This window comes from Echinops telfairi, unplaced genomic scaffold (assembly GCF_000313985.2).
Source record: "Echinops telfairi isolate 266 unplaced genomic scaffold, ASM31398v2 ScPeMD7_7461;HRSCAF=8499, whole genome shotgun sequence".
Lineage (NCBI taxonomy): Eukaryota > Metazoa > Chordata > Mammalia > Afrosoricida > Tenrecidae > Echinops > Echinops telfairi.
Genome location: NW_022111361.1, coordinates 1,917,766 through 1,944,479, shown reverse-complemented (window position 1 = coordinate 1,944,479; position 26,714 = coordinate 1,917,766). Strand labels below are relative to the sequence as shown.

Genomic DNA, 26,714 nt, shown 5'->3' with positions numbered 1-26,714 from the left:
CTTCTGCTACCTTAATGCTAAACCTATAAATATGTGCACATAGATCTATTTCCCTATCCTCATATATAAAGATATTTACATGGGTATGTGCCTTTATTTAGACCTCTATAATTGCCCTTTGCTTCCCAGCTCTTTCCTCCATTTCCTCTGACTTTCCTCTTGTTCCACTCTCATGCTCAGTCCTCATTGGGTTTCAGTAATTCCTCTTGGTTACATTACCCTGTATTTCTTTCACACAGTTCCTCATGTGGTGGTGACCCCCAACCATAAAATTATTTTCGTTACTACTTCATAACTGTAATTTTTCTACTATTATGAATCGTCATATAAATATCTTATAGGCAGGATATATTGTCATGATTACAAATTGAACATTGTTAAAGCATAGTGATTCATCAAAAAAACAATACATAATTCTATATTGTGAAATATTTATTTCTAATGACAAATAAATGAAATGTTGTCTTGAAGCATGGTGTAGCATGGGTAACAGTCTTCACACAGGGTCCACATATGTGGGTGTATCTGCATGTGGACGGACCCACCTGGAGGCGCGTAGAGGAGCGGTGTCTCAGTTCCTGAGATAATCAGAAATATGTTTTTCCCAATGGTCTTAGGCAACCCCTGTGAAAGGGTCGCTCGACCCCCTAAGGGGTCACAACCCACAGGTTGAGAAAGGCTGCTAAGGGATATTAGCTTTCCAGGAAAAGACCTGCTGTGACAACGACCCTGCATGATCATTGGCCGCCAGGGAAGTGGTCCTTCTGATCTCTCACTTGCTTCTTTCTCTGTTTCACATCACAGGCCGTGTGAGTCCCGCTGTGCTTTGCCATTCTTCCTTTCTTTTTTTTTTAATCGTTTTATTAGGGTCTCATACAACTTTTATCACAATCCATATATACATCAATTGTGTAAAGCACATTTGTACATTCATTGCCCTTGTCATTCTCAAAACATTTCCTCTCCGCTTAAGCCCCTGGCATCAAGTCCTCATTCTTTTTTTGTTGGCTTTTCCCTTACTAATAAGTGACAAATGACCAAACGCAGTGTCCACGGTGTGGGGTCTCACTTTTCCATCACTTTGAAGAAAATCATAAAACAGACTGGCTCTTGCTATCTAACTGCTTTAATGTGACCACCCCGAAATTCTTGCGTCATCCCTGCCGCCTCGGAGACCGCACATTTCACCTCCCCAACCCTCTCCTTTTAGGTTGTAAGGGAAAAGGTCAAGATGAAGATCTTTGTGCACATTTGTGTCTCCTTGAGCCTCTAGGAAGGTGTTCCTCCCTTGAGCCAAGATGGAACTATAAGTAGACCGTAGCTGAGAGAACGCACACACAGAGCTTTGAGAACTGTCGATGAGCTTTTCCAGGAATTAGAAATAAGACGATGCCAGGAAGAAGCTCTGTTGGCACCGCGGGTCACATGTTGAGGGGCTAACCACAAGATAGGCAGGTTAAACCCACCAGTCCCCCGGGCAGAAATAAATAGGGCATTGCCTGCTCTCGAGCAGTATTGGAAACCCAGATGGACAGCTCTACTCTGTGCTCTGGGGTCACCGTGACTCAGAATTGATGCAGCATAGGATGTTGGTGGGTTTTCAATGCCTGGTGGACCTGAACGCTTGCTGCACCAGGAATCTTGGAGTCATCGAGACGCACAAAGGACCACACGCTCTAGGGTTCCACTTATATGAGGTTCAAAAACATCTCAAGGCAAACTATAGTGGTAAGATATTTTTTATCAACGTAGAGTCCACAGAACTTAGCACTGGGTTGGACACTGTGGAGATGCAGACAGCCCATCTGATAAGTCTTTGAAGTGTTTGCAGCCAGTATGCTGATAACCGGGCCTCCCTTCAGATGGTACACCACTGATGAGCAACAGCACTCTATTTCTGCTGAGCCAGCAGCAACCAGTAAAGCTTTGCAATCTATGAAATGAACACCGCTCCTCAGTCATCCAGATTAATAAGCGGGTATGCAGACAAAATCGCATGAACAACATCACAAAATTGCATTAAACCGTTTTACCGTGCTAACACTCCTACAAAGATAAGAAATCTTTACCGGAAGCACCAGGAAGCAAGCCAGCATCTGCTTCTGTCCTTCACCTTCACAGTCTTCCTCTCCTTTCAGCACCTCTCACTGCGTCAGTGCCCAGCCTTCTCCAACCCAGTGGCAACTCTTTCTGCTTCCTGGAGAGTGCCTCACGGGGGTCTGCCCATCTGTCCAGTAGACCATGTCAGACCAGGCCCTGAACATTTTATTCCCTTCTGTTTTCCAACAAAGCCTTTCCATCTTGTCAAGAACTTATTCTGTGCTAAGTTAGTTCTCATCACTCTGTTTCCTGAATTTCTATACAGGTCTTTTGGAGACATATCTGTGTTAAAGAGCCATTCCAATGGGAGGTATTTCTTGTATCGTGATGACTAGTAAGGAAAAAATTACAATAATCTATCCTTCTGTTGAAGCCTATGAAATCCTATCATTGATAAACAGCAAGTTTCACCTGCTTCATATAGAGCTCCAAGAAAATATAGTGGCAAATCATATGCATTACATTTTATAAAAGACTTTTTCAAGAACTTTTCTTTGTGACTTAGCCATATTATCATGCTTTTAAGTCTATTTTAGAACATTGGGATTGTTAAACCTAAGAAAAAGGATAAAGCTACACTTGGAGCCGGTCTTTGCTAAATGAGCAGCACTTTCATTGATTCAATAAACATTAATTGAACACAAAGCCCAGTAGAATAGATATCTTTGACTATTGTGTAATACATCCATAATACATGCATAAGCAGAGTACTTTGGAAGCACAGAGAAAGGAGTGTACTACCAAGTAACAAAGGGAACACTAGGGAGAAGAACAAACACTTGCTCTCTGAACGGTTAGTAGAGGAATTGCTGGGCCAGAAAAGGAGGGTATCTGCAGAATAAGCACACAGTAGAGGGAGCACTAATGCCCTGTCATTGAGTTTGTGCTGGCTCCTAGGGGCTTTACAGGGCAGCAGACAACTGCCCAGTGCGTTCTGAGACTGCTTATAGAAGTAGAAAGTCTCATCTTTCCTGAGAAGCAGTGGTGGTTTGGATCTGCTGACTTGCAGTTATCAGCTCAACTTCTGATCACTATGCAACCAGGGCTCCCCAGTACAGGTATAGAGTTAGGAAATTTTTGCATGTTTAAGACTGAGAAATTGCATGTGACTAGAACATGAATCCATATCAGATGGATTTAGAAGAGGTAGCTAATAACGAACGGACGTAGATTTGTTGAGCAACTTATGATATGTTATTGTTGTCATGTACCACCGAGTTGCTTCAACCTCATAGCAACTGTATGTATAACAGAGCAAAGCACTGCCAGTCCTGCGTCCCCCTCACATTTCCTGTTATATCGACGATAGAGCATTTCGATATATACTACATTGTGGTAGTCACTATGTTAATCCATCTCATTACTGGTAAATTACTGTCAGTAATTTACTGTTCCTTTCAGGGGATTGGTCTCTCTGATAACATAGCCAAAGTCTGTGAGATAAAGTCTTCCCATCCTTACTTCTAAGAAGCATTCTGGTTGTATTTCTTCCAAGACAAATTGATTTGTTATTCCAGTAGTCCATGGTATTTTCAATATACTATATCAAATGCATCATCTTATCAAATCATCATCTTCTCCACCCTTTGTCCTTATACATTGTCCAACTTTGACATGCATATGAGCCCATTGAAAATACCATCGCCTGGGACAGGTACACCTTAGCCTTCAAAGTGACATCTTTGCTCTTCAACGCTTCAAAGAGGTGTTGTCACAGAACCCAGAAACAGGAATGGGAACAGCAATACCGGAAGGTTAGTGGAAAGGTGGGGAGAGGAGGGGAGGGAGGGGGAACTGATCGCGACGATCGACCCTAAACACCATCCATCCCTCCAGCAGGGTGAGCAACAGAAGCCATGGGGAAGGGAGACAGCGGTCGGTGTAATATATGAAAATAATAATAATTTATAATTTATCAGTGGGTCACAGGGGAGGGAGGGAAAAAAGAGGAGCTAATACCAAGGGCTCAAGAGAAGATGATGGCAACATATGCACAAATATGCTTGATACAATTGATGTATGGATTTTTATAAGAGTTGTAAGCACCCCAAATAAAATGACCTTGTAATAAGAATAAATAAATAAAATAAATAGGTGTTGTGCAACAGATTTTCCCATTGCAATAGGTTGTTTGCTTCCATGAGAATTGACCGCGCATCAAAGCAAAATAAAATCACTGATATAGTCTCCCTCTCTTCTGTTAATGCTGATGCTATTATAAGCAGTGTAAATGTTATTTCACAAACAAGAAGCCAAAAGTTGTTTCTAAGTTTGGAACTTAGAATTTTTTACTTATATTTTTGACTACCAAGAAATGAGACTTATATATTTGACTACCAAGGAAACTAGCAAAATTTGAAGATAAAGTCCAATGATATTAAAATAATTCATATGGGAAATAATGAAGGCCTGAACTAAAATAGTAGCAGTAATAGGGATAAAACCAAATTTGAAAGACATACATAAAGTAAAATTGATCTGGTTTGGTGACTATTTAAATGTGATGAAGGAGAAAGTTAGACGGGTGCCAACGGTCTGCTCCCTCATTCGGCCAACACATATTACTGGCCCACTTTGTGTTGGGCTCCATGTTAGAACACAGTAACGTGTAAGTTATAGGTACTGTGTTTGATGGTCACTGTGCTGACAATTGAAGTCATACTCTCAAGGAACTCAACATGTGATAAGGGGAGTATAAAGGTCCAAGGTTTATGGATTTAATAATGTACTAACTTTCGCACAAAACGTGAAACCACTTATGTTCCTGAGAACTATGCAGAAGGATTCTCTTCAACAGGAGGTGATATTTGACCAGGGTATGGAAGAATGAGTCGTATTTGCTAGGTGAAGGTAAAAAGCACCTTTCAACACAGATGACAGCAAAGGAAGACTGGAGAAAATATGGCAGGTTGAGGCTTGGAGGACAGTGCAGGAGACGAGTAAGACAGGCAGGATCAGGATGTAAAGGCCATCCCAAGAAGCTAGAAATACACTTAGCACCAGAGCGAACTCTTCTTTTAAAGCATTTGGGGGCAATGGGTCATCAGGATAGCAGTTTCCTATCTCAAAGGGTTCAGGAAAAACAAGCACAACAACACTTTTGAAACCGTTAGTGAAGATTTTCGTAGGTCCAAGGTTGCTCCAAAATATATGATCTAAGTGAACTAGGAAGCGGAAGAAAGAAATCTTCAAAAGCAGTGGTAGAGGCAGTGTCAAGGAGGAAAGGATGTTCAACCGTGAACTGTCCTGGACAACAAACAGGATGACTACGTTACACTGAGGGTTCACTGGGTGTTGAAAATGTAAACATGTAGAAGTGTGTGTTCGACTGGGTTGTGTAGAGAAACAAAAGCAGTGACACTCAAAGAAGAAATATATGTATAATAAATAATTTTATATCAAGACATCATTGTATGTCTAGAAAACATCCCCATCCAACTTCAGTCCATGGGTGTGATGCTAGCTGGGCCCTCTTTAGACGCCAGTCGCTGTGGGCCAGTGAAGCCGAAAGGGGAAACAGGAGGCTGAGGGCTCATAAGGCAGTGGGTGCAAAGTCACTCGGATCCAAGATTGGCAGAAACATGGCGCCAACAGCGACCAGGGTCAGGGCCCCCCTGGCGAGGCGGGGGGTGGTGGTGTTACCTTGGTGGCAGACCCAGAGTACCAGCAAGCAGAGAGCGCAAAGGGGCAGAGAAAGGAAGTGCATTTCCCATGGTCTTTCTCATAGAAAAGGCCACCCCCTAGGAGACCTCATTAGGCTGTGATCTGATTGGTAGGCTGGACTCCACCCCTGCACATTCACACAGGGTGAAGTTGACATAAAATCTAACCTTCACCAAGTGCTGTTGTTGTTACTACTGGTAGGTGCCTCTGGGTGGGTTCTGCCCCTGTGGACAACAGATCGGAAACAACCTCTCCAGGTCCCGCGCCATGCTCACAATTGCTGTGCTATTGGGGATGTTAAGGATTGTCTTCCATCCTGCTTTGCATCCCAAGAATAGGAATGGCAAGTTGTATGGGGCCAATGCAGCTGATAGGAGTGCTGTATCTGAGAACAGTTGTAGATGTGCAATTGGAGTCTTTACCACAGTATTTGCAAGGAAAGGAACCCAGCTGGAGAAGATGACACCGTCCAAAGAAGGAGTGCGCTGTCAAAGGATGAAAGACTTTGAATAGACCAGATATCAAGGGCAATGGACAGTTGAAACGGGGAGGTAAAGAAGGCAAGGGGAAAAATGGTGTGTGTGCACATGCTCGAACATGGACATATGAGCAAGCAAGTGATGGTGAGAAAGGGAGAGGGGGACAGGTAGAGAGAGGGAGAGAGAGAGAGAGAGAGAGAGATTGCACTACAGTTCTAGGTAAAAATAATCATCAGAGGGATTACACTATAGTTCTAGGTAAAAATAACATCTAGCATATAGCCATGCTCTTAAGTTATTGAAAAAGACTAGAGGTAGAAGATTTAAAGAGCTAGAGGAATTGTGGAATTGGGATGTATGAAATCCAAAGAATAATGCCAGGGGTTGAAGGAAGATGGCAGAAAACTGGCAATCCTCAGGACAGGAAAGACCTTAACTTCCGCCAATGCGTCGAAACAAGAGCGGATCAAAGGGTCAGGGCAGGTTAGAGGAACCGTGGGGAAGATCTAAGGGCAGGGCTGTTAGGTGCCACTGAGGTGCTTCTCACCCATCACAACCTTCTGTCCAAGCTACTCTGCATCATTCTACAAGCACTGCCATGTCTTAGCCCGTTCTTGCAGCCACTGTGTCGATGCATTCTGTTGAGGGCCGTCTTCTATTGCACCGGTCATCTACCTTACCAAGCACAGTGCCCTTCCTACTTCAGGGACTGGCCCCTCCTGATAGCAAAGTCGCACCCTCCTCGCTTCTGAGGAGCACATTCTAGCTGTACTTGTCTGAACAGATCTGTTTGTTCTTCCTACGAGGTGAAGGTATATTTCATATCATTCACCAACCCCATTACTCAAATGCCTCGATTCCTTTTCCATGTTCATTTTGTCAGGCACACCTTGGGTCAGGGTTTGTCTTTAAAGTGACATCTTTGCTTTTTAACGCTTGAAAGCGATCTTTTGTACCTGCCATGCATTATTTGATCTCCTGACTGCTGCTTCCAGGGAGTTCATTATACATGCAAGGAAAAGGGATCTTTGACAACTGCCTTGAAATTTCTTTTTTTGTGAGGTTCACCTTTTTAAATTTTAATTCTTTCTGTTGGAATGCAATCCACATTAGAGGTGATCGTCTTTGATCTTCATTAGGCAGTGCTCCGAGCCCTCTTCAGGGTCCGCAAGTAAGGCAGTATCATCTGCATATTTCAGGTTGTTCATGAGCCTTCCTCCAATCCTGGTGCTGTCACCTTCTTCAAAGAATCCAGCGTCTAGGATTACTTACTCCGCATGTGTATTGTTAGCCATGGGGAAGGTATACACGACGAATGTCCTCCTTTTCTGATTTTAAACCATATACTTTCCCTTTGTTCTGTTCCAACGTTGGCCTCGCGGTCTGTGTACAGGTTTCACAAGAGCACTGTGAAGTGTTGTAGAATTTCCATTCTTCCCAGTGTTATCCGTAATTTATATCCCACAGAATGTCTTTGCACAATTAATAAGACAGAGATGACCATCTTTCTTGTGTTCTCGACTTTCACCTAAGGTCCATCTGACATCAGTAATGATATCCTTCATTCCATATCCTCTTGGGAATCCGACTTGACTTTCTGACAGTTCCCTGTTGATGTACTATTGCAACTGTTACCTTCAACAAAATTCTAATCATATATGATACAAATCATATAGTTCGATAATTTCCACAATATGTTGGATCATCTTTCTTTGGACTGGCCATCAATGTGCATTTTCCCCAATTGACGAGTCAGGAAACTGTTTTCTAAATTTTTGGTGTAGATCATAGGATCCCAAATGTACTTGGCCTATCATCCCCTTCAGAAAAAAAGTTACTCAACACCCCACTGGCAATGTAAAGTTTTGTCCTATAGCCCATAACCCAGGATCTGTTTTTTCAGCCCAGCTAGATCATACCAGCATCCTTCACGCTCCATGAGGCTCTGGAGTACATCAATATGCACCTCCAGCATTGCATCCACTTCCTGAAGGACTTCAGTATCTCAACTGCAATGTCAATGCCCACTGTGCAGCTTCCACTTCTTCCTTCACCACCAGTGTGTCTTGACCATATGCTCCCTCCTGAGTGATTGACAGGTGTGAGTCAGGCTTGTACTGGGATATAGTAAGATGGATAATTATATGAATGTTATAGGGCAGTCATCAACTTGACTTTTGATTTTAATGGAACATAATGGAGCTTTGGGAGATGAAATGATTTTCATTATACAGGAGGGGGGATTTTGTGAAGGCATGGACAGTTTATGCATGTTTAATCGAGATCATTTTGGACAGGTCACTTAACCTTCGAAGGACCTCAGTTCATGAATAGAAAAATCAAGTCAGTAATAAACAGAAGAAAAAAAAACTTTCATACATGTTGACTTTTATTATTGGTTATGATTATGTACTAAACTGAATAGAATCGAAACTGACTAGAAGGAGGATTAAAATATATTGAGAGGAGCTCTTTGTTATTGCTTCCTGACAAATTCCGAAGCGCTTTCAGGGCAACCTGTAGTTAAACGTATTCAATCCAGCTCCTTTATTTGGAGCCGAGTCAGACGAGCGTCTCTCCGCCAGAAGCAGCGAGCTACTGGTTCATGTAGACCCGGCGCTGGCAGAGACCTCCCTCAGCAGAGGCACTTGATAGGGTTTATGTTCATTGGTAATTGAGAAAGAATTTATTAGGATCGGGTAGAACCACTCAATGCTCCCTTGAAGCGGAAATGGAAAGGGTTCTGCATCCATCGGTCGGGAATGGGTAAAGGAGAATTAGTACTGCCACTTCGGCTGTCACTGTGCTTTCACGCACTGTAAATCTCGTCACCGTGTGGGGATGGTCACAGTAATCTGCTCACGGTCACGCAGTTGCTGTAGTCTTTCATATTCAATGTCTAGCTTTCACAGGAATGGCAGGCAACTGAAAATACCATGTCTTGGGTTAAGTTCACTTTAGTCCTCAAGATAATAGCCTTGCTTTTCAAAGCTTTAAATAGGTCTTGTGGAGCAGATTTACCATATAGATAACCAGATTTACCCTACAGAAGAATGGAAATTCCAGAATACTACATTGTGCTCACGGGGAACTTGAACATGGATCAAGAGGCAATTGTGGGAACAGAACAATGTAATACTGCATGACTTAAAATCAGAAACGGTTCGTGTTAGGGTTGTATCTCCTCACCATACTTATTCAATCTGTGTGCTGAGCAAATCATCAGAGAAACTATTATACGAAGAAGAATGTGGTGTCAGGATTGGAGGAAGGCTCATTAACAAACTGTGATATGGAACTAATACAACCCTGCTTGCTCAAAGTGAGGAGGACTTGAAGCACATGTTGATGAAGATTACAGCCGTTAATATGGATGACAACTCAACATAAAGAAAACTGAAAAATCCTCACAATTGAGCCAATAGTCAACATCACGATAAAAGGAGAAAAGATGGAAGTTGTCAAGAATTTCAGTTTGCTTGGGTCTGTAATCAATGCTCACGGAAGCAGCAGCTGGGAGATCAAATGACGTATCGCACTGAGCAGACATGGAGGTTAACTGTCTGTCTTTACCATGAGTTTTTACTTGAATGGGAAGAAGCCGTCTACTTAAATTGATGCTTCTATTTCGTGCTTCTTTGAAAAGCCCACTATGCGTTTTGCATGCATGTGGTTCTCTTTTCTCCTAACAGTGTCCAGTGTTCAACTGAGCAGAGGTCAAAGCAGACTTCTTACAAACTACACAAGGAAATGGGTGTAAAGCTCTGTGCAGAGTTGGGTGTACGTGAGGGACAGGTTTGGAATACTGTCTCTACACAGCAACACTTGTAAAGTAAAAACAAACAAAACCCCACCACACTGGTTAGAGCTTCCTACCAGTAAGGTCCATTGATTTGGTTTTAATAAACATCTGGGGGGGAAATTCCAGTAGTTAAAATTCTTGTCCTTACAAAGTTTATAGGAGTGTGTTGACTAAAGGTCTTCACTCTGAAACTGTATCCTCAAAGAAAATGATCAAAACAAATCCCTAGGAAATTTATAGCAAATTGATTGCTAAGAGGCAATATTAAGATAAAGCAAAATCACTGGTTTAACTGTGATGCCCCGTCTCCTGCTAAACCTTTTTGTCTCTCCTCAATGATCTCCCAACAGTCTCTTCATTTGGTGGCTTCTTTCAGAACACCTGTAATTTATACCCTGTTTCCTTTTATCCAGCAATTAAAATGTTAAAATCCATGCTTTTACACCTTAGACTACTTAAAGATCAGATCCATGTATGTATCTCTGCCCCCCACGTATTAAATGAAATATTATCATAGCTATCATTAGTATTGGAAAAAGAATAGGTATAATTTTCCACACACATATTTACTTTGGAAATTGGTCTAAAATGTATCTTTTTATACAGGGATTTATGTCGGTACTAGTTTAAAAACTATTTTTGTAGTCATGTAGAGATTAGCTAACCTTATTAAGTTTACCCCTTCTTTAAAATGGGAATCATAAAGTATATTTCAGATCATAAATATGTGCAATGTTTTTATGGTCGTAATGAGCTTAGACGCTGCTGCTGCTGGGTGTTGTCAAGTAGGTTGTCTCTGTCTCATAGCGAGCTGACGTGTAAACAGAAAGAAAAGTTGAATCTTGTGCCACTGTCACCGCTGTTGGCACTTTTGAGCCCGTTGTTGTGGACTCCCTCAGCCGTCTTCCTCTTCTTTCACTAGCCCTCCCTCTATTGGACGGAGCAAACTGTCCTTCTCAAGCAATTGTTTCCTCCTGAAAACAAGTCCACAGTAAAAGAAGCAAAGCCTCGCTGTCCTCAAACCTAAGGTGCATCTAGCTTGGGGTGGGTTTAGCCCCCATTGTTTTGGCACATGAAAATGGCAGCTCGTGGATTTGTCATCTTTCACTAATTCTTGAGTTCGGTGGATTCGCTTGTCTTCATCCTTTCATTTCCTCTTCTCCACAAGTGTTATGAATGTGTTAATAACTAGGGATTTGGAAGGGGCGGGGGATTTCACAATTCATTCAGCTATGCATTTATATTCTAAATATTTTCTCTGTGTGCATAATATTTAACAATAAAATGTTAACAGTTGGGATTTTAAAGAACGTTAAACACAACTTGGTTTTGTTTTGCTTTTTCTTACTAGAATGTGTTAGCTACTACAAAGCTAAACTGGAACAAAGTATCTATAGGAAAATTACACTCAACATATAATGAACTTATTTTCTTCTTTTTTCTTCTTCCCGCTCATTCTCCCTCCTTTTTCCTTTCCTGTATATACATTTATTGGTTACCTATTATTACTTTGTATTATGCTAAGGAATGTGCATGCAATTATGAATGTCAGAGTTATAATCCAGGCTCTCATATAGCTAGAAGCCCCATTAAACATAATAATTGCTGAAATATTTAGCCCAAGAGAGAGGTGATGAGTGCAGCAAAAGAAAGCCCAGTAATCAATGAGATTTTCTTTTTTCTAAATGGGCAAATAAAATTGAGCTCCCCTTGAGCCCAAGGGGAGTGTGCAGGCCCGGAGTCAAACAAGGCAACCCAAGTAGCTTATCCTTTGCCTTTCCCCCTCTATTTCTTCCAAACTCTGTCATCATCCCACTTACTGAGGCTTAAACATGTACACTGTCTTTAACCTTTTACTCCCTTTGCCTTAACAACACACACACACACACACACACACACACACACACACACACACACACACCACTGCAGCCTCTCTGATTATTTCATTCATCAAATGTTCCCAGCATTTTCTGCATGCTAGGACACTGCTAGGGATATAGGCGTGAGCAAGATACGCCTCCATCGGCCACAGAACCACCAGTCAAATCAAGAGGAGAGCCCGGTGAACCACGCAGTGGGCCCGGTGCTGGGATGCAAGGGGACCTTTCCTCAGGAAAGGGTGACTTGGGCTGAGGCCAGAAGAATGGACAGGAGTCAGCCCAGGGTAGGGAGGCAGGCCATGGGTTGTAGAAGAAACACCCTGTCAAAAGGAATAGTGTGTGCAAGCACTGGAGGGATTAGGTGGGTGGAAAGGAATGATGTTGCAGAGAAAACTGACTTCGATCGTTGTAAGGCCTAATCAAATTCCCTGTCATCAAGTCGAGTCTGACTCATCGCGTCCTTATAAGATAGGGTAGCTCTGTCCCTTGGCTTTCGAGACTAACTGTTTTCTCCCACAGGCCAGCGGATGGTTTAGAACTGCTGACCTTGGGGTTAGTGGTCCAACTCATGAACACTCTCCCATCAGGGCTTCTGAAGCCTAATTCATCATTTTAGATATTTTTCCCCCTTTTCCTTAAATGCACTGAGAGCTATTCGAAGGTTCTAACCAGGGCACAGGGCATAGGGACATTACGCTAGCTGCCACCTGGGGCAGGGGATGAAGGGAGAAAGGTGGAGAAGGTACCAGTGGCAAAGGAAATAGTTTGCTGAGCCGAGTGATGGATACAAAGGTGATCCCCCGACCCTTTATCACCCCCAGCCCCACCGCCCTTCCACCCGATGCCGGAGCACAGCTGTCCACACAGCTAACACCACAGCATGATCGTCCAACTGCTCCTTCTGCTTTGCTGCCAATATTCAAATATCAATCACTACAAATTATTAAGGCATCTTAATTGCATGTTTGATCAATATCAGATGAAGAAGTTGGTAGAATTCTTAACTGTCTTTATCTTAGACTTTGGTGTTTGGTACGTGTTTAAATTTGAATGGTTTATTATCTGGTCTACCTTATAGGAGTATAGATAATATCCTATCCGATCACAAACTGCATTGTACTTCAAGAAAGTTCTTGAAATGCTCTTTTTTGATGAACTACTCATGAATGCCTAGTATATTGATCTTTATATATTCCATTTCATTTTTGCTGCTTCCAATTCCCCTACAGTCATACTTTGTACATTCTACATTCTGATCTTGAAATGATGTTTGCAGCCGTTTCTTATTTTTGACTCATGCTCCATCACCAAATAAAGGGCCCAAACCCTTTCCCCCTCCACTGCATTCAGGGTGGCTCTACTTTGAGTATACAGTACTTTGCTTCCCAGTGGTCGCTTTGAGTTCCTCCCGAGGTGCTTGTACCCTGGTCGTATTTTGCACATGTTCTGCTATTATTCAGAAGATGGCTAGTGGCTAATCTCTCAAAGGTGGACTGCCAGCACTTCGTCTGAAAGTTCTGCTGAGACGTGCTCGCCCCGGGTGACCCTGCTACTAGACTCAGTATCGGCGGCGTCGTTTCCAGTCTCCCAGCAACACAGAAATGAATGGGGTCTCCGATATAGTAACCCAGCCAAATCCATTCTGACTCATGTCAACCCAGTATATCGTTTTCAGAATCCTCAACAGCCTCATGTTTCTCCCATGAGTGACTGATGCATTCCAAGCACCAAGTTTTAAATTAGCAGTTCAATATTTATCCCACAGCTCGATCAGAAATTCTTAGTATGTAGGAGAAACTCAGAAAAACTGAACCGATGGCCATAGAATCAATTGTGACCGATAGCAACTCTCTGTGGGCTGAGACTGGAACTGTTCACAGGGGTAGAAAGCCTTGTGTGTCCCTTGGAGCAACGGGTGGTTTCAAACCGCTAACCTGGAATATTAGTCATGATTATAACTTTATTGGGATTACTTACACGTCATATCCAGACTATCTCTTTGATGACGTGTGGGGTACCAGCCCCCACAATTGAATGGGCCTAAGGGGCGGCTGTGTCATTGAGGGGTAAAGTTACAGAGGCCTCAGACAAGATGAAGCGCGGCGTCAGAAGCCAGATCCGCGCAGAGACAGAATTTACTTCCAGCCGAGACTTATATACACGCAGGGGGCGTGCAAGCCCCTCTAATTACAGGAAACCACATAGGTAACAAAGTGGGCTGTACCCTAACCCCAAAGGTCCCTGAGTTCATTGGAGGAGTAACCTAACAGCAGTGCCCAGGGCAGGTAAATGGGGAGGGGCCGTCCTCAGAGCCTCGAGAGCAACAGCACAGGTCTGCTCCTATAGATAAAGCTCCCGGCTGCACAGCAACCAGCCATGTGCTTGTAAGAGGTCATTTTAAGGTAGCACTATTATGGGAAGATATTGTGGGGAACAATATTAATTATGAGAATGTGATTGGGACTCACCTCCAACTCACAAGAGTGAGGGTCTCCCTCCACCCCAGAAGCCCAGCCTGCCAGGCATTTTAATATTAAAAAAAAAAAAAGGATTCATCTGTGTACACCCTCTTCCCATTCTCTGCTTCCCATAATGACCTAATACACATCTGATTTATTTTTATAGCTTCCAAATCCCCTATTGCTTTGGATAGATAAATGAATTTTGACTGTGTAAATTAGAATCACAATTAATGAACATTAACATGAAATCAAGTAGTTCGTTATTATGAAGATAATAGTTTCTTTATTAAATTAGCAAACCTAGGTCACTGAGAAATTATTTACTATGCATGTATTTTATGTGCAAAACATTGTTTATGGCATAAACAGAGCAGCCTATCTTCTCCAGTTTTGCATTTGACCTGAAGAGACAACTATATAGATGATCAAATTATAAGAGAGTAAAAGAACACACATACACACAATGCAAAGACTTCAAACAGAGTGCCTAGGGATCAGAAAAGATCCTATTGAAATGATGAGAGGTGCCACTACACTGCGGTGATGGCAATTGTCAGAAGAAAGATAAGTCAATTATTGCTATGCATTGCTGTGGAGTTGATGCCAACTGAAGGTGACCCCATGAATTACAAAATAGAATAGCTCCAGGGGCTGTGATCTTTCTGGAAGCAGGTGACCAGACCTTTCTTCCGCAGAATTACTGAGTAGGTTCAAATGGCCAACTTCTCATTGAGCAGCCAGGTGCCAACTGTTTGCACCCCCAGGGACCTATCTGTTTAACTGTGTTAACAAACCCCATTATAAAGTTATTGTATTTAAACTTCAAAATGCCCCCAAGCGAAAGTATTATTGCTCTATTTTACAAATTGGGCAAGGGAAGCACAGCAAGTTAAGGTGAAGTGAAAGGCATCATGAATCAAGACAAGAGTCAGGAATGGTTCACGGCTCACCACCACCCTGCCTGACCGCAGACATCCCAGAAGGGGAGGTCCCATCACTGTGGACTGAGCTGTTTCTAGGAAGATGTTGCATTGTGGTCACTCAAATTTTACTTTCTGTTACTGTTTAAACTTACATTCCATGACAATCCTTTATTTCTGACCAATTCATGTATTATAACAAACCATCTTTCTCATCCATGAATTTAAAAAGTTTGAAGTCTATTAGTAATGATCCAATAGGTCATGAGTCATTATTTCTTTTTTAATCGTTTTTATTAGGGGCTCATACAACTCTTATCACAATCCATACACACATCAATTGTGTAAAGCACAAGTCATTATTTCTTTAAAAATAAATCAAGAAGTGTGAAAACTTATATATTATTGCTTTTACACTTTTGCTTATTCAGGTGAGTTGGCTGTGCTATCTACAACTGCACTAACTCAGGGTTTGCAACTTCAAGAAGCCATTGTTGTGCCAAAAACTACCTAGGGCAATTTCTAGTAGGAATCTCTGTGATTCTATCTGTTCCCTATGAGCGGTGGTGGCACAGTGGTTAAAACATCTGGCTGCTAAGCTACGTCTGGGGGAAAGACGTGGCAGTCTGCCTAGGAATAGATGCTCGGACTTCGCGACCCGGCGGCACACCTACTTCTACTCCGTCCTCTCGGGTCCTAATGAGTCACGTCAATTTAGGTCTCTGTCTCATTTCTAATCTGCCATGTTTTCTCCGCCATCAGAAGCCGCTCATTTTCTATCGAGGTTTTTTGATTTGGTCTCCTCCACTGAACTTTTCCTTCTTTTCTTAAGCTCAAACTCCTCAGCAAACAATCGAGCGCGCTTTGCTGCACTCCTAATTATCATTGCGCTCTTGTGCCAAAGATGAGTCTAAAGCAGAAGTGAGTTAATGGAATTTTAACTTGTTTTGTGAAGATCGATATTTTTTGAAAGTTGTTTTTTTTTTAATATCAAATTTTGGCTTTATCCAAGCAATCTTTCTCCAAAAGTAACCTTTAGTTACATATCTAAACACACACAGGAAAGGGCCCAAACCATTGCTGTTGAGTTGATTCTGACTCATAGTGCCCCTATAGGACAGAGAACTCTCCCAGAGGATTTCCAAGACTTTAAACTTTACAGAAGGAACCCCGGTGCTGTAGTGATTATACATTGGGCTGCAAGTGTCAGGTCAACAGTTCGAAACCACCAGCCACTCTGCGGGAGAAAGACGGAGCTTCCTCCTTCCGTAGAGAGTGACCGTCTCAGAAACTCACAGGGGGCAGTTCTGCCCTGCCATATAGTTCTGTGCTGTTGCTGTCCTGTCTCTTGACCTCATTGACATTTCGCAGCAACTCGAAGGCGCTGAGTTTGGGTTTAGGGAAGGTTTACAGAGCATACTGCCTTGTCTTTCCCATCCAGAGAAGCGAGTGGTTTCCATCCACTAACTCTCCACTAGCAGCCAGCTCGGTAACCGGCAGATACCAGGACGAAGGGTACCCAGCAAACACTTAGCAAATCAGGAGATCAAAGGAAGTATACATGTGAAAGAATAGCAGTGGAAATTTGTTTGAGTTTAAGACCACTTACCAAAGTCATTTCATTTTGATCCGTACTACAATTTTAACTTAATTTCATTTCTCCTAGACATTTTTTCCCCTATTCTTTTTCCTACCCTTTGAGTCATTTCATTTCGATCCATACTACGATTTTAACTTAATTTCATTTCTCCTTGACATTTTTTCCCCTATTCTTTTTCCTACCCTTTGAGGATTTGTCCTTGATAATAGAGTCAACACTTTGGTGTGTTTAGTAGAAGTATTTGTGGAGTCCCAGGGCAGACTTAAGCACCAGGGCATTCTCTGTACTACTGGAGAAAGAGGCCCCATTTGTAAGAGAGCAGCCAGAGCCTGCCGGTGTCTGCAGCACGCCCGCCCTCGGTTGTGACTTATGTGTCTCCATGTGCTCATCTCTGGCTGGACAGATCCAAAGCAGCACTCAGCCCTTTGGCAATGGATGGATCTTCAGCACATGCCGAAGAGTCCATCAGCTGTTGCGGCAAACTGGAAGTCTGTGCTCCCCAACTGCATTCACTCTTTGAAACTACACAGGCTCCTTAAGCCCGGGACGATGCAAGTCTTAGTCTTCAAGCGTTTGTTCGAAATCAAAGAAGCACGTGAAGAGTGTTACCGTACTTTGCACGTAACTTTGAATCATCCCCCCAGGATTCAATCACTTGTTCACTGATGGCGGCACTGATCCTGACCAGGTGCTTGCCACGCCATGTATACAGTTTGCTTTCTTGAATGCAGTTTCTTGCTTAGGTGTTTATCTTCAGAGCTATCCTGTGAGGCCCTTGAGGGTGGTGACTTGGTCTCTTATTGGTTTTTGAATCCCTAGCACCTACCACAAAGCTTGGCCCGTGATAAAATTCAACATTTTCTTTATGCATGGGGTGATTAAGCTAATCCCTAAGTTAAGTCGTAACTATGGAGTAGTAGATGATTTGTGAGTAAAGTACAGGTAATCTTGCCAAGGCTATTTTTGACCAGAGAAAGGTGTTGTCGGAAGTGCATCCATGGGAATGGGCAAGGCTTGAGTAGGATCTGGCAGTGGACCTGGTCTGCATGGGCCAAGTGGGAAGTACAGAGGGGTACGTTTGGAGATAACAAAGACTAAGACACAATTGCTAGAACCTCCTAAAAGTGGGATTTAAAAAACTTATTGATAGGTTTAATCTCTGCTTCTCCATTTGGGGAATGCCTAATTTAAACATACACCATATCGTAGTTACTTAATTTCGTGTCAACTTGAAGATATGAAAGTGTAGGGGTCAAGTCCAGTCTGTCAATTAGGTCACAGCTGAGGAGCCTCCTAGTGATGCTTTCACAGCCATTGGATCCACAAAACTTTTCACGCACTGGCCTGGGATCTTCCTGCATTCTGTATCACTGCATTTGGCTGCGTGAGTCTGAAGAGGGATTTATGGACTTGATCTGGACTGGACTGGGATGTTTGCTTGATATAATTACTTCTTGATATAAAACTCCTTCTTACACATACATGAGTGTCACTGGATTTGCTTGTTCAGTCAACGCGGCCTAACACACACCATTTGACATTGTTCAGATGTGTGTGTGTGTGTGTGTGCTTATATCAAAATCCCTGTGTGTAAAACATCAAATTGTGCAACATTGATTTTAGTCTCCAGGTCACCAGTTGATACTGAAGGTCTCTGTCTTTTTCTTCTCGTCCCACAGGTTGTTATTTTGTACTTTGAACCGAGCACATTTCGCTGTATTCTCCTAAGATGGGTTCGTCTTCTGGGTTTTGCTACTGTTTATGGGACTGTCACTCTCAAGCTTCACAGGTATCTGATTTCATTAGATTTCATTCCATGGGAGGGTCAGTTTTTTTGACTTAGCATGTACATGTAATCTGGGTCGGTCACTAAAATGGTTTTCAAATTAAAATGGGAAGATGGTTCTTTTGTTCTTGGTACTTTAGCCACTTTCTTTTTTATTCACTAGGAATATTTTTTACTACAACTGACCCTTTCGAACTAGATGCTTTAGCAAAGGCTTATGTTATTGGTTATGTAGAGTGTTGATTCTGAATAAAAAAAACTAAATTCATAGTGTGAAGCGGTACTTATAAATTAGAATTTAAAAAATACATAGGCTATAAAGCGAAATTAATAATACGCATCCAGGGTCACCATCAACTCTTGCATGGTATTTAATTCAGACGCATACTTCGGTGACAAAAAATATTCTCCAAGTTTAAATTCCATGCTCTAGGATTAGCTGGCTGATTTTCTACAACTGAAGTTTGTTCAAGAAAACAGTATTCTTGGCCTTTCCTTAACCAATGTGCGCCGGTGACTGCCAGCAGTGTGCACTGGGTCTACTGGAAATCCCTCCATGTTGCTGTCGTTGATATTCATCGCCGTCCAATCAGTTCCAACTCAGCAGCACAGAATGGAACACTGCCAGGCCCTGCACCACACTCACAAGTGTTATGCTTGAGTTAACTGTGTAGTCATTGTGTCAATCCATCACATGAGGGGTACCCTCTTTTTCATTTACCTTCTCTTTTACCAAGCATGACGTTGTGTTCCAGAGACCGGCCCCTGCTGATGGCATGCCCATAGTACGTGAGACCACGGTTAGCCAGCCTGAGGGTTCTGACTCTATTTCTACCGAGGCAGATCTTGCTATGACCCTGGAAGTCCATGGTACTTTCAGTAGTCTTTGCCAATGCCATAATCCAAATGCATCCATCAGTTCCTCTCCAATCTTCCTAATTCATTGTGTCATTTTCAAATACAAAGAAGCAATTGAAAAGGCATTGGCTTGGGTCAGGCTCACTTTAGTCTTCAATGAAACATCTTTGCTCTTTTATTTATTTATTTAACTTTATTGTGAATTGGGTGAGGATTTACAAAGAAATCAACTTTTCATTCAACTCTTTGCTTTCCAACATTTTAAAAGAAGTGTTTTGCAGTCGTTTTGCCCAGTGTAAGAAGCTCTTTGAGTTCTTGATTGCTGCTTCCAAGGTCATTGATTGTGCATCCAAATAAACTGAAATCCTTGACAATTTCAATCTCGTCTCCATTTAACATGATGCTACTTATTAGCCTAGCAGTGAGGATGTTTGTGTTGAGATGTAATCTGTCTTTTATCTTCATCAGGCCGTACTTCAAGTCCTCCTTGATTTCAGCAAGCAAGGTAGCTAGCGTCTTTTACATATTGCAGGTCGGTGAGCCTCCCTCCAATCTGATGCTGGATTCTTCGTCATGGAGTCCAGTTTCTCAGATTACCTGCGGAGTACACAGAGTTCATGAATATGGGGAGTGAATACAAACCCAGGCACATCTTTCCTGATTTTAAACTAGGCATCATCTCCTTGTTCTGGTCAGAAGACTGTCTTTTGGTTTATGTACAGGTTCCACTTGAGCATAATCAGGTGTTTTGTAATTCCCGTTCTTCACAATATTTCCATAGTTTTCCATAATCCATACAGTCAGATGATGCATTTGCATGGTAAGCGAAGCATAAATAAACATCTTTCTGAAGTTCCTTGCTGACTGCCATGATCTATCAGACATCAGCAGTGAAAGTTTTCATTCCACAAAATCTTGAATCTGGCTTGAGTTTTTGGTAATTCCCTGTTTATGTACTGCTACAACTGTTCTTTAATAACCCAAAGTAAGCAAAATTTGACTTGCCTGTGAACATATGCACATCATTTCTGCATTCTATGGGATGGCCTTTTGCGGAATGGGTACAAATATGCCCCTCTGCCAGTTGGCGGGCCTGTTAGCCATCTTCCGGTTTTCTTGGTCTAGACTGGTAAGCATCAGCGGTGGTGGTGGCATCCATTTATTGAAACCTTTCTTCATTCTCCAGAGCCTTGTGCCTTCAGAGCATCGGGGACTTCTCCCTCCATCACCACTGGCTTTGACCCAGCGCTCTCTCCTGACAGGTTCACTTGTTGGTCAGCTATTTTAGGTATCCTAACCCTGTGCATCATTTCCATCTTCTTTGGACACTTCCCGCATCATTCGCTATTTCCCCAGATTGTTGATTGATGCCGTTGACTCATAGCAGCTCATGCACAACAGAATCAAACACTGTCTGCTTTTGCTCCATCTTAACAATGCTTTTCGTAGTGAGCCCATTGTTGGCAGTCCCTGTGTCAATCCATCTCCTTAATAGTTTCCCCCCTTTTTCACTTGCCGACTCCCTTACCAAGCACGATGCCCTTCTCCAGGGACTAGTCTTCCCTGCTGGTTCCGTCCAAAGTGCACGCTACAAACTCTCACCGTAGAATCCTTCAATATTACAACAGGAGGCTTGATTTTCTTTTCTTCAGCTCCTTTAGCCTGAGATGTGCTGAGCGTGTCCTTCCCTTTGGTTCCAGCTCCAGGACTTCATACATTTCATTTGAATATTTTACTTTGCCTTTTTGGAGTCGTCTTCCTAGTCAGCTCTTTAGATCCTCATTTCTTTCACCGCCTCTTAGTGTATCTTCTTTTTAGAGCAAATTTCAGGGTCTCTTCTCCTATCCAAGATTGTCTTTTTCTTTATTATTATTTCCTGTTTTAAATGACCTCTTGCTTTCTCCACATATGTTATTCTTTATGACACCCCACAACTCATCTGGCCATTAGTGTTTACGGTGTTGAAACCATTCTTGAGATGGACCCTAATTTCAGGTGGGATATATGCAAGGTCATATTTTGGCTCCAGTGGATTAAAATTTTTTTTTTAGATTCAACTTGAACTTGCATATGAGCAATAGATTGTCTGTTCTATAGATGGTCCTTGGTGACGTTCTGATTCTGCATTGTCTCTTGCTACCAATGGAGTTATATAATTTGAATCCTTTGTTTTCCATCTGACAAAGTTCATGCTATAACAATCATTTATCATGCTCAAAAAATATATTTCCGTGAATAAATTATTAGTATTGCAAAATTCTATCATGCAATCTCTGGTGTTTTATCTATCATCAAGGCCAAAACAGTAATCCTTGTTTTCAACCTTTGGATTCTAATCACCACTAATTAACAGTGTGTCTTCATTGTTATCTGATCAATTTTAGACTTCAGAATTTGGTAGAAATCTTTCATTGATCCTTCTAGCTTCAGTGGTTGGTGCATACGTTTGAATAATAGTTGTGTAACTGCTTTTCATTGTAAGTATGTGGATATTATGTTATCACTGTCAACATTGTACTTCTGGATAGATTTGAGATGTTCTTTTTGATGATGAATGTGATAAAATGTCATAACATTCCTTCTGAATATGTCTTTCCTGGCAGATTAAAAGATCTGGTTGGCCAACTAAACACATGCCAATAGCAGCCCAGCTCAGCTCACTCATGCTTTTGAGATTGATCTCTATGCATCCCACTTCATTTTTAACAACTTTCATATTTCCTACATTCATATTTTTATATCCTATATTCTGATTAATATTAGATGTTTGCAGATATTACGTCACATTTTAAGCAGCTGAAGGTCTCAAAACATTTACCACATCCATGTCGTTAAGGTTGGCTCACCAGGACAAGGAGGAGTTTTTCTGTTCCTGTAAAGATTTACAGCCTTCAAAGCACAAAGAAGCAGTTCTATCCTGTTCTATAGAATCACTATAAGTTGAACTTGGTTTGATGGCAATACGTTTTTTGTTGTTGGTTTATTTATTTTTTTTCTACTCTGGTGAGGTAACACTTCCCCAGTTGTCAGATTTTGAATACCTTCCGACCTGAGAGGTTCGGCTTCCAGCACAATATCAACAATGTCCCACTTCTCATCGTGTTTTCACTTGCTAGTTTTTGCTGTTGCGGTAGTAGTAGTTTCTTAGGAGTAGGCCACGATGCTCTTAACAATAGTCTGCCGTAGTCTGGAAGATCCACTAAAACCTGTCTCATCATGTTGATACTGTGAAATACCAGTGAAATATGGCATGTGAAATACGGGACCAGTGATGTAGCGACCAGCAGCACAATCACACACAAGCTATCACAGTAAGACGGACTAGCAGACGAAGAAGACAAGTGATAGCTTACTTTTCCACAAAGGCTTGGGATGGCTAGATATACGATTGCAACTCGTTCCCTTGCTTCTTCTCTCCATATATAAAGGACGGCCCAATGGACTGAACAAAATTAAAGAGCATAGGAGACAAAAATCACTTTTTCCCACAGGAAAAAATGCAGCCCTACAGAGAAAACCCAAACAGCTGACTCTATTTAGAGCTTATGTATTTTCATAACCATAGTTACACATTCATATTTTTATGATAATTTGTGTTTAAGTTTCTCAATAGAATAACGCTCACAGAATATAGATTATAGTCACATATTATATACTTAAATATCATATAGGATATTCAGGTATAGTCTATAGTTATACAAAGACAAACATCCATGACTTTCATTGTTCTGTTCTTATTGATGTGATGTACTGCCAAGGAGATTAGACTAGCTTTCAGAAATTCCAGTTTAAAATCCCTAAGAGTAAAAAATTGTAGGTCTCTAGTTCCGTTAGAAGGGGTCCTGGTGGGTGCCGCGAGCTAAGCCTTGGGCGCTAACCACAGATCTGTGCTTAAAACCAGCCACTGCTCCATAGAGGAAATAGGAGTCTGTGCATTTCCATACATTTCAGAGAATCGAAAACCCCAAGGAGCTGCTCGCCATTTCCCTCTAGGGTTGCTGTGAGTTGGAATCAACTTTATGGCAGTGGGTTTCCATCTAAAAGAATTAGACTCATCGCCAATAGTCATCCTGCCTTCCGCTTTATTCCATCCCTATCACACAACATCATGCCTACGCCTTCCACAAGTACCTTCCAGATTCCCATTCCTTACATGGAAGCTCATTTTCTACTAGCACTCACTAAAGAAAATGAAAAATCAATGAATTGTCTAGAACAGCGGTTCTCAACATGTGGGTCGCGACCCCTTTGGGGGGGTCAAATGACCTTTTCACGGAGGTCACCTGAGTCATAACAGTAGCAAAATCACAGGTATGAAGTAGCAACGAAAATAATTTTATGGTTGGGGGGAGTCACCACAACATGAGGAGCTGTTGAAAGGGCCGAGGCATGAGGAAGGTTGAGAACCACTGATCTAGAAAGTCTGAGGCAATGAATGACCTCTTTAGCCTTGAAAATGAGCTTCTTCCTCTAGGGAAGTCCGCTATCAGTGTCCATTAGGTCCTCTATTGTAGCGCTTATAATGCTTCATATTTGGCTTGTTTAGTGATCTTGTTCACTTTGGTTTGCTTTCTACTTGAAGTGAAGTTTTTGCTCTTGAATTCCAATACTTAGCATAATGATTGACACACACGAGATATTGAATGCATAATAGTTGATGCATGCATGAATAAACATGTCAGATGCAGACCTGGAAGCTGCTTTGCAGAGTTCTGTCCACACACAGTCCATTTATATCCCCTTGGCTGCCTGAGGGCTCCCTCGGTGCCTCCTGGAGTGAGTGGAACACATCACACTGGGGCTTCACCTGATATTTGCTGGGACACAAGCACAGTATTACCTCACACTGAATCATATAATAAAAAAAAATTTTGGCATAGATGTTTCCTTTCAATCTTTCTGATTTTTCCCAGGAGAAAGATTATTTTGGATCTAGTATATCTTTGACACCCACCTAACAGTTTTCAATCTTCCTTCATAGTAAAGTGAGATCAGGCTCAGAGTTTTCGCCATCGATGTTGTCTATAAACAATGAGTTAACTTTGTCTTACTGTACTTATTTTATGTGTACTTTGTAGTTGTGCAACGTGATATCAGTTTCTCATTCAAAGTAACTTTGAGTAGAACTGTTCCCAAATAATTTAAGTAATAAGTTGAAATAGAAATCAATTTAAAGAAAATGTTAACATGCCCAGATGTAGCAGAAATCTTCAGAATGATGTGCACTTGATTGGAAACTGGGAAACTAGATTACTTCATCATTTTCTTTATTTTGAAGTCAGACATTAAAACTACTTTCTATGTGACTCTATGTCTCTAGCAACCATTGCAAGAGCGAAGTCCTTACTGATGGCTTAAATCAAGTGAAAACCTTTTCCAACTTAATGAGCTAGTTGTTCTTATCCTGCCTGGACCATATGGCTTTATTATTGCACTCTGGTGTTTTACCCCCTTATTGCCTAATTTGACGAATCCCAACGTTGTTTATTTCTAGAAAGTCAGTAGTCAGCATCCCTGAGGAATGTGGAAAACTTTAAGGAAAAAGTTGGCTAAACCAGTTTTGTGCTCCCTCTACTAAACAGTGTGCCTTGCCAATACCGTTCATTGGTTGAGATGCGTGTCGAATGGCTGCATGGTTACAGTGAATAGTTTCCAGAGGTGCCATTGATTAGTATCTCTAGAAGAAAGCAACATGTGGCCTTGAACAAAGAATTTCTACATCTTTTGTATTTCATCCAATGGACATGGAGAGTATAAGTCCTGAAACACTGACTTTGAGTTTCAGTTCTGACATTAACTATTTATACAACCTAGAATGCAATTCTCTAACAGCTAATATTCAGTTTTCTCACCTATAAAATGACTCATTAGCACCTCACCTGTGAAGGTGTTCTAAGGATTAAACCTGATTCGATGAGCTAAGGGATGACGTCTCCAGGATGCCCTATTTTCAGAAGAATTTTATTTTTCAATTTTGGATAAAGAAGTAAAATAAATCATGTCTCTCTAGGTGAGAAACAACTTTATGGACATTCTGAAGACGTGTATCTCAATTGTGAGATGCAGTCCCTGGAGGAGGAAGTAGGCAAAAGCGAAGCCTCGCACGCTTTTTTGCTCCATTTGAGCCATTGCTCCCCAGGGGTCATAGAATTCTGTGACATTCCTTCCTTCAGCTCCTAATCTCTGATGGGCTGATTGCAAAACGTGCCGGGTTTCTGTAGCATTGGGAATTTGAAGCACCTGTGGAAAAGGGAACGGGGTCTCCTCTGCCATCAGAAATGGAACTGGTAGCCTGGAGAGGGGATTTTCAACTCTGACCACTTCTGCCAGGCCACCGTGTTTTTCTTTAGTGGCCGCTCCCCACGTGTGGGAGTCCCAGAGCCAGAGACCGCCTGCCTCTGCCCCTTTGTGTTAGCAGTGCAGCATGGGCACCAAGGTGGGAACCGCAAAGCTCTGCCACTTCAGGAGGAAGCATTGTTAGCACTCATAACATCTGGAACATTCATCATGTGGTAATAATAAAAAGCCAGTCAACTTTCACTTGGCCTCATTACTGCATTAAATTCTCTACGGACAGTGCATCAGGGTTTACCATCCCCACTCCCACCCCGCCCCCATCTCTTTGGAATACTGCCTTCATCAGTGTAACACAGTTTATAGGAACCTAAACCTGCTTATTTCTCTCTAGAGAAGAACAAATGCTGGTTTTAGCTAGCTCAGTCTGGATTAGAAGAAAGAAAGAAAGAAAGGGCTAAAGCAGGGCTTGCCCTATTACAGGACACGTGCTGGGCAGATCTGAAAGAACACCCCGAAGCGCCCTGCGTGCGAGGGTCGCAGGGGACTTGCTGAGCGTGTTCTGAGGAGCTAGGAAGTCTGTGCTCAGAAAAGCCGGGTCTCTTTTCGGGAAGCACAAGGGAGAAGTATTTTTAAATGGAAAAGGAATGCACAAGATAACAAAACTTAACACTGAAAGAACATTGTACTAACCTCTGTAATGTAGTTTCTGAAAACACATCGTCTTTCCCACTTTCTCAGGCTAATCAAAAAAAGACAAAATGGTCTCTTTCTTTTTTTTTTACTTGAAATCGACTTCATGGAAGTAAGTTTATTTTCCAGTTAGATGAGTTCACATTGACTGGACTTGATGGCAGTGTTTTATATATA

The 26,714-nt window shown here is 41.9% G+C and overlaps 1 protein-coding gene across 1 annotated transcript in view; it reads left to right on the top strand.

Moving 5' to 3' along the window:
* The window catches only part of GPR158 (G protein-coupled receptor 158), a 472,736-nt gene that overhangs the window by 388,747 nt on the left and 57,275 nt on the right, over positions 1-26,714 (top strand). The window contains exon 6 of the mRNA XM_004716112.3: positions 18,586-18,695. Within this exon, the coding sequence (XP_004716169.2) occupies positions 18,586-18,695 (110 nt within the window). The remainder of the gene's footprint in view (positions 1-18,585; positions 18,696-26,714) is intronic.